This window comes from Athene cunicularia (assembly GCF_003259725.1).
Source record: "Athene cunicularia isolate RWA chromosome 5 unlocalized genomic scaffold, athCun1 chr5_part1, whole genome shotgun sequence".
Taxonomy (NCBI): Eukaryota; Metazoa; Chordata; class Aves; order Strigiformes; family Strigidae; genus Athene; species Athene cunicularia.
This window is the reverse complement of record NW_020799101.1, coordinates 41,987,019-41,996,558: the sequence shown is the minus strand read 5'-3', so window position 1 is coordinate 41,996,558 and position 9,540 is coordinate 41,987,019. Positions and strand designations below refer to the sequence as shown.

Here is a 9,540-nt window from a genome sequence, read left to right as displayed (position 1 = left end):
CGGCATTTGCTGTCAGACCCCAAAGTGGGCTGATAAACCTGCCGTGAGCACGCAGGCTGGCGAGGAGACCTCGCAGAGCGGGGTTGGAGCGCGCCATGGCATGGAGCAGTCCTGCAGGAAAGCTGTGAGGTTCAAGGTTCGGGCTCTTGACGCGGCCGTCGGCTGGGTGCGTTGCAGAAGGAGGGTTTGGAGGTGGTGAATGAGCGCCTTCATCCCAAAAGAGCCATCCAGCTCCTGCCAGGGGAGCGCTCCGGGAGGGAGGGAGCCAGCATGCACAAACAGGCTGGTGGATGGCTCAAGGGAAGGTGGGAGAGCGCAAAAAAATTGTATCGGGTTTACCCGAGCGTTCGCATCCTCGGGAAGAGACAGATGCAGTTCAGCAGATGAGGGATAAACAGGTACAGGTGGATGCTGCGATAAGAAAACTCTGGGACTGGCTGGGGTTGGCATTACCTGGTAGTGATTAATTAACTCAAAACGTGTATGCTGAGTGCGGTAGGGAAAAACCAAAATCCCTGTTGAGAGCTCTGTGATGGTTTAAGTGTTGGTCAAAGTGGGCAGTTATCTTCTGGTGGCAAAGGGTCTCCTGGTCCCTCTGAAACGTGGAGGGGCTGGGCAGAGATAGGCGAGCAGGGGACGTGCCAGGAGTGGCTTTGAGCACTGGGGTCCTGTGCCTTATCGTGAGAAAAGTGCCCCAGGAGGTGATGCACGGGAGAGCAGAGCGGGTCCGGGTCTGAGGGCACGAAGCCCCTCCGCTCGGCGTACAGCGCGGGGCTCACCCGGGGAAGGAGGTGGGCGTGAGTCCCCGGCTGGCATTTGGAGCTGTGTAGGGAAGCTCTCGGGCTGCACGGCTGAAGAGGAGGCGAGGCTGAAGGCTCGCTCCTCTCCGTCAGGATCTCATGTTGGTGGGCCTTGCTGGGGGGCGAAGGCTTGGGGACAGAGACCAGCCCTGCTCACGCGCCTGTACCCAAAATCAGGTAGCGCCTGTGGTGAGGGGAAAGGGGGGCTGCTTGCTGCTCCTTTTCTCAGGGGTCTCCCTTCCCTTGGGGAGCGGTGGGGTGCAGCCTGCCTGCACCCCGGGTGGGTGGGCCACGGGTGTGCTCAGCGTCTGCCTGGCTTCACAGAGCCACCAGCATGACTAAGCCGCTGCGACCGAGTGGGATGCTTGTCGTTAAACCCCCCGTCAGGAGCCCATCTTCCCCGTCTCAGTGGCCACAACATGTTGTTTTACAAGATAAACTCTTTGCTCGGTGGGAGGATGCCGGGAAGCGGCAGGGCTGGTGCCAGTGGGTCCCTGGCTGAGAGTTGTTTTGCAACCTGACGACTTAATTTCCGTGCCTGGGTGGCGAGGTGGAGGGGAGTGGGGCCGCAGGAGCCAGGCTGGCTGGGCTGGGAGGCACCACGGGCTGCAGCTTCATCCCCCCACTCCGACCAGCCCTCCAGCAAGCTGCTCTGCCCGGGGCACGGCACCCAGGGGCGTTTCTCGATGGGCAGGGGACAGGTGAGCGGCTGCCGAAGTTGGTGCTGCAAACTCTGTGGGTGACTCTGCACACGTGGGTCTCCCTCCCGGGGGGACAAGGCACGTCCTGGGATGCGTCCCCCGGCACGCGTGCTGCAGTGATGCTCTCCAAGTGCTGCAGTCACACTTGTGTCAGGAGAGGGGGTTTGCTTTACAAGTCCTGGCGTGGGCTTTGCCTCGCGTGGGGTGTGCCTGTGTGCCCCTCAGTGCCGGCATGAGCGAGCCCAAGTATGCAGGCAGGCAGGCAGCCCTGCCTGGTCCCCGCGCTCATCCACCCGTCTTCCTGGCACCGAGACCCTGGCACCTCTCGGGCGTTTGCTGCTCACAGTTGTGTTTTCCAGCTGGTCCCAAAGTCCTGAGTCACTCTGCCGTTTCCATGGAAACAGCCTTGCTGGCGGGAATCGGTTTTGGGGGTAGAGGGTGCCGGTAGCTGGGCCAGCACCAGGCGGGCCCTGAGGAAGGGCTCAGGGGGAACAGGTGCTTCTCCAGCCCATCGTCCTGGCGCCGGGGCTTGTGCCAGGGCTGGAGCGGGCACCCGCGTTGCACAGACCCTCGCACCTCCCTTTTCCTTTCCTCCCCGCCATAGGGAAGCGCAGAGGGATTTCCCTGGCAGTGGCGAGGGAGCCGAGGATGAGCTCAGCCTGGCTGAGGGCACAACTTCTGGGGAGCTCTCGAGAGAGTGGGACAGCCTGGAAGGCAGCCAAAAGGAGCAGGGGGTTTTTTTTGAGTGCCCTGTGAGAGAGCCTGGGAAACAGCAATGACAGTACCAGTTACTGCAAGGTCTCCTGCCTAAAGCTGCTGTCACACCCGAGTTGCCCAAACACCTCTGGGGAATAGCAAGGGAACCTGCAAGGAAGGCTTGGGGCAGGAGGCAGGGCAGCCGTGTGCCTGGAGGTGCTGCGGGAGCCCCACGCAACTTGAGAGTGCCACAGTGCCGTGAGGCACTGCCCCACATAACACCTGGCTGCTTTTGGAGGGGAGAAGACGTGCGAGTGGCACCGATCCTTGCAGCAGCCCCGCCGAGTCCAGCCTGCCTGACAGAGCCTGCCTGCTGCGTGGCTCTAAAAGCAGGTCATTCCCATCAAACCTGGGAAGACCATTCCTGAAATGGGAGTCCACAGCTCAGCATCTCCTCCCGGGCCTCTGCTGCGCTGCGGCTGGCCGGCCGTGCTCGCTGCTCCCAGTGCCAGTGACTCATGGATGCCATTCAGCTTAATTCATCACCTCCGATCTCCTCAGCACTCCTGGGCTGGCTTGCTGGCTTCTTGCCTGTTTGTCTTCCCCGGAGCGGTGCTGGGAGTCAGGGGAGGTGGTGGAGGAGGAGGAGGAGGAGGAAGGCAGGTGATTATGCACCCGTTGCTGTTTGCGGGTGTGCGGGGTGGGGGAGGCTGCGCTGCCTGCGCCCATCCTCTGCCTTCCTCTGGGCTCGAGGCTGCGGGAAGCGAGGCAGGGGAGAGGAGAGGCTCAGCACCTTCCTCTTCCCACAGACAATGCTCCCGTCCCTGTGTCAGGCACTGGCCAGCCCCCTGCAGCACTCGGAGAAGGTTGTTGGATGCTGCACATCCCTCGTGGACAGCCCGGTCCTGATGCGACTGCAGACAGCCGGACAGAGATGCGGGCATGGCTGTGGAGTGAAGGCTGTGAGCAGAAGGGGGTTAGGGTTGGGGAAGGGGCAGTGGTGACCCCGACACAGCACAAAAAGAGCCCACGTGCCTTCTCACGGGCCCCTTGCAGTGCCAGCAGCGCCGGGGGGCTGGAAGGTATGAGTGACTTACCCCCGCTCCATCTCACAGCTCCTGCTGCCTGGAGGGACCTACCAGACTCAGCTCCCACCCTCGGGCTGCATTCGCTCATCGTCTTTGGTGGAGCTGAGCTGGAGACAGAGCAGAGGGAGATTTCAGCTGGGAACACTTTATAATATGGAAACATTTGGGAGGCCAGCATTTCGGCTGACTCCCATGGTCACAGCATTCCTGCCGTCTAGGGCTGAGTAGCCGAAAGAGTACATGCTTCACACAGGACACACACACACACAGCCCCCCAAGGGCATGGCCCTCGCTCCAGCTGCTGCTCTGGGCTGCTGGCCCCCGTCCCGGTGCCTGAAGAGAAGCCAGTCAATTTAAGAAAGGGCAGGGATGGGAGAGCAGGCAGCTATCCTGCTGCACCTGTGTGTAGGAGATGTCCTACTCCAGCGTGGTGGCTGCAGCCACTGCTCGGCCAGCCTGCTCGGAGCCGCACGGAGCTGCGCACAGCCCCTCCTCGGCAGGTATGGCACACCAGCCTGGCCGTGTCCGACAGACGAGCAAGCGGGAGCATAAGTGGCAGCGATCCTCAGCCGTGCCGCCAGCTCCCGGGTGCCACGTGCTTGTGCTGTCCCAGGAGCCCCCTGAGAGCCCCCAGCTGCCTCTCGAGCCCAGGACTGGGCTGAGTGGTTCCCGCAGCCCCTCGGGGACAGGCAGTGATGGGAGGAGGTGGGAGAGCTGGCCGGGGGCTGAGAGGAGGCTCTGGCTGGCTCTAAAGGCCACAGATGAGACATCAGGGAGGAAAGCTTTCTCCCCAAACCTGCCCCTCCCTGGCTGCAGCTCAGCAGGCAGGCACGGCACATGCAAAGGGTGACGAGGGGCAGCCGAGGCTGAAGCTGGGATGTAGTTTCCCACCTGCTCTGCCAAGGAGGTGAATCGATGCCCCGTTTCTTCCCCTCGGCAGCTCAGTGCATTGCGAAGGGGAGCGGGCTGGGGTGGGTGGAGGACCCGAAATGCTCGCAGGCAGGGATCGGGACCAAGGAGGCACCTGGGCTCTGGTTGCTTTTTGCAGGGAAACCAGCAGTGGGCTTCTGCCACATCCTGGGACAATCTAAGTTGCATTTGCTCCAGCATCCATCAGCAGCGCAGCAAGGAGTAGAAGTTGAGGCTGTGTGCAGGATGTAGTGTGTCTGGCTATCACTAGAGAGCAGGAAAGTGTTCCCACTGCAGCTTCCACCTAGGCAGCATACGGGAGCCACCTGCGCCAGGAGATACTAGCAGGGACCCTCCCGTCCTGCCCTGACTTAGCAGACATGGAAAAAGACTTTATCCAAGGGCTAGAATATCCCATGTGAACACTGGCGCCAGGTCTCTCCCCTGCAAGGTGGGTAACCCCAAACCAGAAGCAGCAATAGCCAAGCATCTGTGACTTTGGTCACCCAGCCACATGCTGCATCCCTGGCAGGCAGCAGCCCAGGAGAAAGCAACCCGTATTCGTAGCATTGTTACGGGTCTCAAGCACGGCTCTTGGTGCGCAGACACGGTGATGGCTGGTTGGGGGTCGCCTGCAGCAGCTGTGCCAGAGCCCTGGGCTGGGGTCCTGCTCTAAACCCCTGCTCCCAGAGAGGTCTCTGGAGCTGGCAGCTCCTGCAGCCTCCTGCCTGCACCGAGCAGCTGAGGCAACTGGTAAATTATTTAAATAAATAAATAAATAAAGGAAGGAGATTTTTGACTCACCTGCAGGTCTGGGCAACCTTCCTGGTGCCACTCGCTGGACGACAGTCTCTCTGGGGAGTGGGGCCTGTTGAGGAGATGGGAACAACATGCGGTGCCAGCTGCCATTGGCTCTGCAGAGAGCGTTGCACCAGGAGCATTGCACCATCCCGAGCCCATCGAGGATTTCAGGGTGCCCTGGGCTTGAACAGGCCCATCAGCCTCCCTCAGGGACCTCAGCCACAGCGGCAGCAGCAGCTGTGACAGTCCCACCCGCAGTGGCCGAGCGGGGGACCAGGAGCTCCCCACCAGCTTGGGGCCAGCTCGGTGCTCTGCCTGGGGATACACAGAGAGCATGAGGGGAGTGGGGAAGAAGCAGTGATGGTGGTGACACTCTGGGAAGAAAAAGCTCTGCTGAGTGGGGAGTGGAGATATTTGGGTCTGTCCCCTTGGTTTGCCTGAGGAGGGTGGGCAGGTGATTGCAGAGGTGAATGTACCACGCCGGGGATGGATAGACATGAAAGGAGGATGGGGATGGGAAAGTGGGTGCAGGGGAGCTTCAAAGCTGTTGCTAATACAGGGGTGTTTCCCCTGGGCAGGGATTTTTGCTTGTTTGGGGTTTCTGAGATGAATCTACTATCTGCTGCCCTGGCCTTGGGGAGCGACAGCACGTGGATGTGAAGCCCTGTGCTCTGGAGTGCCGCAGAGCACTCTGTGCATGTTGCTTGGTTAGCAAACTGGGGAGATGCGGAAGCCTCACCGCAGTTTGATCCCGTGCCAGCAACGGGCAGCTCCCCAGGCATGGCGGGGGTGCCCCTCACCTAGCCATCCCTGAGCGCCCTATCCAGGCATCCCGCTCGGCTTCCCCTACCCTTGCCCACGTGCGGGCTGCAGCAAGGTGGGGGTTAGCACCACTGAAGTTGCCCTGTGCAACTACAGTCCCTGAATCCCAGACCTGCGCAGGAAGTGGCCAGCACCATGATCTCACTGCTGGGGGCATGCCGGGATGCCAGCCAGGACACGGCTCTGGCTGCCACTCATCCCCAGAGGCTGACAGACTGAGCTGGCCTGGCTGAAGGACCTCTAAGAAAAGAGGTTTGCAGCTCCAGGAGAGTCATCGTCCCTCTCCCAAGCAGGAGGTTGTTGGCCTGGATGGGCCTTGTCCTGCCAGCTGGACAGAAAGGATGGATACAAGCCTCTCCAGGCAGTGCTTGGCACCATCCCATGCCCATTCTGTGCCGTGGACCCTGCACTGGGCATGGGCTGGTGATGGGGTGACAGGTGACTCACAAGGCAGCCGGGGAGGAGTGTTTGCAGCAGCAGGATGGAGGCACATAGCCGGTGTGTCCACCAGGCTCTGACATCCCCTTGCCTGGGCCACAGGGCATAGGGTGAGCCCTGGGGCACAGGATTTGTGTACACCCCCAGCCTGGAAGGAGGCAGCCCTGGGCTGAAGTCCTGGCTGGAAGTGTCCCTCCAGGCTTGCCACCCTCTGCCTGGTCTTCCTCTCCTCCAAATGGGGGCTCTGCAGTGTGTGACGGGGGGTCCATGTGGGTATGGCTGATGTACGTGCACTAGGAGGGTGTCTGTCAGTACCCCCAGCAGTAGGATACTTGTGTCCTCCTTGGCAGTCCTTCCGCAACCCATGACTTCTCCGTTGCATTGCAGACACCGAGACGACCTGTGAAGAAGCTCCATGAAGGTGACCAGCCATGCAATGTTCCTGGAAGGCTGTCCTCCTACTAGCCTTGGCATCCATTGCGATCCAGTACACAGCAATCCGGACCTTCACTGCCAAGTCCTTCCACAGCTGCCCCATCCCCAACCCTGTGAACTGCAGCCTGAGCCAGGACACTGATGCGGTCGACAGGCTGTGCGACGAGAGCCCCACTTTCTCGTATAACCTCTCCAGGAAGACGCATGTCCTCATCCTTGCCACCACCCGCAGCGGCTCCTCGTTTGTTGGGCAGCTGTTTAACCAGCACTTCGATGTCTTCTATTTATTTGAGCCCCTCTACCACGTCCAGTACACCCTGATCCCAAAGCTGACCCAGAGCAAGAGTACGACGGACAGGCGGGTCATGCTGGGGGCCAGCCGAGACCTGCTGAGGAGCCTGTATGACTGTGACCTCTACTTCTTGGAGAACTACATCAAACCCCAGCCTGTCAACCATACCACCGACCGCCTCTTCCGCAGGGGAGCCAGCAAGGCCCTGTGCTCACCGCCCGTCTGCGAGTCCCTGGGAGCCGTCGATCTCCACCTGGAGGAGGGAGACTGTGTGAAGAAGTGCGGGACCTTAAACCTGACGCTGGCCACTGAGTCCTGCCGAGAACACGGACATGTGGCCATCAAAACCGTGCGAGTGCCCGAGGTCAGCGACCTCCGGGCGCTGGTGGAGGACCCGCGGCTGAACTTGAAGGTCATCCAGCTGGTGAGGGACCCCCGGGGGATCCTGGCGTCCCGGAGCGAGACCTTCCGGGATACCTACCGGCTGTGGAGGATCTGGGATGGCACTGGCAGGAAGCCGTACAACCTGGATGTCACCCAGCTCACCACGGTGTGCGAGGACTTCTGGAACTCCGTGTCCACCGGCCTCAACCGGCCGCCGTGGCTCAAGGGCAAGTACATGCTGGTGCGGTACGAAGACCTGGCCAGGAACCCCATGAAAAAGACTGAGGAGATCTATGATTTCCTGGGCATCCCCATGGACAGCAACGTCGAGCGCTGGATACAGAACAACACCCGAGGAGACAGGTCCTCCTCCAAACACAAGTACGGGACGGTGCGCAACTCGGCGGCGACGGCAGAGAAGTGGCGGTTCCGGCTGTCCTACGAGATCGTGGCGTTCACCCAGCACGCCTGCCAGCAGGTGCTGGCGCAGCTCGGCTACAAAACCGCTGGCTCTGAGGAGGAGCTGAAGAACCTCTCCATCAGCCTGGTAGAGGAGAGAGACTTCCTGCCCTTCTCCTAAGGCAGCCCCAGGGGGGCCCAGTTTTGATACGGACTGTTTCTAACTGTTGCCTTATTTTATTTTCTTTCGGTTTCTTTCCCCCCCTCTTTATCTCTCGTCTTTTTCTCTCCAAAATTTGCACTAAACCTTGAGCGGGAATCTCAACAGCTGAGTCCAGGGGAAGCAATTGCTGTCCCTCACTACGTTTCGGACACAAGAGGAGTCGGGTCTCTCCAAGCAAGAGCTAGAACTGTGGATGGGTAACAATGTTTACAAAACACACAAAATGTATAAAGCAACCTTCAAGCTTTCCAAACAGAAGGGTACCTGGGGTACTGTACTTTTGCACTGTTTACTTTTACAATGTAAGAGGTAAATATAAATATAATTTATGAATGGTGTCATCCCCTCCAGAATAACTCCCTTTGCCCCCGATGAGCAGGTTAGACTGGAAGCTGAACATGGAACAACCTCCTTGTTTTTGATCTCGGTGCGACATGTCTGTCTGTTTAAGTCCTGTTATTGGGCTGAGCAGTTGGTCAGCTGCTCGTACATGGTTGTTTGGTAACACCTGTGATATTTCTTTGTGCCAAAAACCCATAAAAGAAAAAAAAAAAAGGGAAAAAAAGGTGATTGGGTGGTTTGGTGAAAGCCCAACACATTTAATGCTTTATTTCTGTGTTTTCTGTAAATAAAAGTGCAATAAAACTGACCTGGGGGTGAAGTTCAACTGAAAGACCTCAGCGACTAAGCTGCGGTGGCTGCACAGGTGACAGGCAGAGCAGCGTCTCCTGGTCTGCCTGGCTCCTTTGAGGCTGGGAGCGGGTGGGGGCAAGCTGGGAGGGAGGGAGCAGACACCACAGCCCCCAGGGCTGCAGTGGACTGCAGCCACCCCCTTGGGCATGTGCATGTTTGCATCTGAAGTGTGTCAAAATGCAAGTAGTTAAGCCAAAAGTGAGAACCTGTGGTTATTTACAGACCTGAGGGCTTGTTGGCCTGTGTGGGGGCACGAGACTTGCCAAAGCGCCTGGCTGAGAGTGCTTGTGGCAGCCCCTTGTTGCCCCCCCCCGCCACGTCTGATGCCGTCAACGCCAGCGTTGGCGTGGCCTTCCCTGCAGGACCAGAGAAAAGTGCTGGAGTTCAGGTCATAAAACTGTCAGAATGAAAACGAGCGAACAAGACGACCGTTCTGGCAATGTGCGAGTTTTCCTTTGCCGGCTGCCCGCTGCCACGCAGGGCCTGCGGGCTGAGCAGGGCCGCAAGCTGCTGGATGGGAGCAACACTGCGCCAGGAGCCTGACGCCAGACAGAGCTGGTCTGTTTGAGCCCTGCCTGCTGGAACAGCCCACCAGCTCCTCCGACCAGCTGGGACAGGGTCCTCCACCGTGGCCAGGCCCCAGGGGCCAGAGGACAGCAGTGCCCCTGCAGTTTCCCAGCTCTGTGCAGGACAGGGACCCACAGAGAGATGTGGCCACGGCTGGTCACACCTACCCCCAGCCGCACACCCCCAGCGCTGGACCCATTTGTGGCACAGGGGAGTTGGAGTCACCCACAGCCCACTGACCTGGGCAGGTCTTCTCGCCAAAGGCCTCTTCTGAGGTCCGCTGCCCACCGGC

General features: G+C 59.7%; 1 protein-coding gene across 3 annotated transcripts; it reads left to right on the top strand.

Moving 5' to 3' along the window:
- The first annotated feature begins 8 nt into the window (after positions 1-8).
- CHST1 (carbohydrate sulfotransferase 1) lies at positions 9-8,655 on the top strand. Of its 3 annotated transcripts, none has more exons than XM_026849915.1 (2): positions 9-166; positions 6,643-8,655. In XM_026849915.1, the coding sequence occupies exon 2, from the start codon at positions 6,687-6,689 to the stop codon at positions 7,944-7,946; it is 1,260 nt and encodes a 419-aa protein (XP_026705716.1). In that variant the 5' UTR covers positions 9-166; positions 6,643-6,686; the 3' UTR covers positions 7,947-8,655. The 3 variants fall into 3 exon arrangements, with proteins under 3 accessions (XP_026705716.1, XP_026705717.1, XP_026705715.1); XM_026849916.1 differs by lacking the exon at positions 9-166 and adding an exon at positions 181-977; XM_026849914.1 differs by lacking the exon at positions 9-166 and adding an exon at positions 993-4,645.
- The last annotated feature ends 885 nt before the right edge of the window (positions 8,656-9,540 follow it).

Bases quoted from the DNA above. Each gene is read 5' to 3' on its own strand.
- CHST1 (XM_026849915.1), top strand. From the start codon at position 6,687: ATGCAATGTTCCTGGAAGGCTGTCCTCCTACTAGCCTTGGCATCCATT.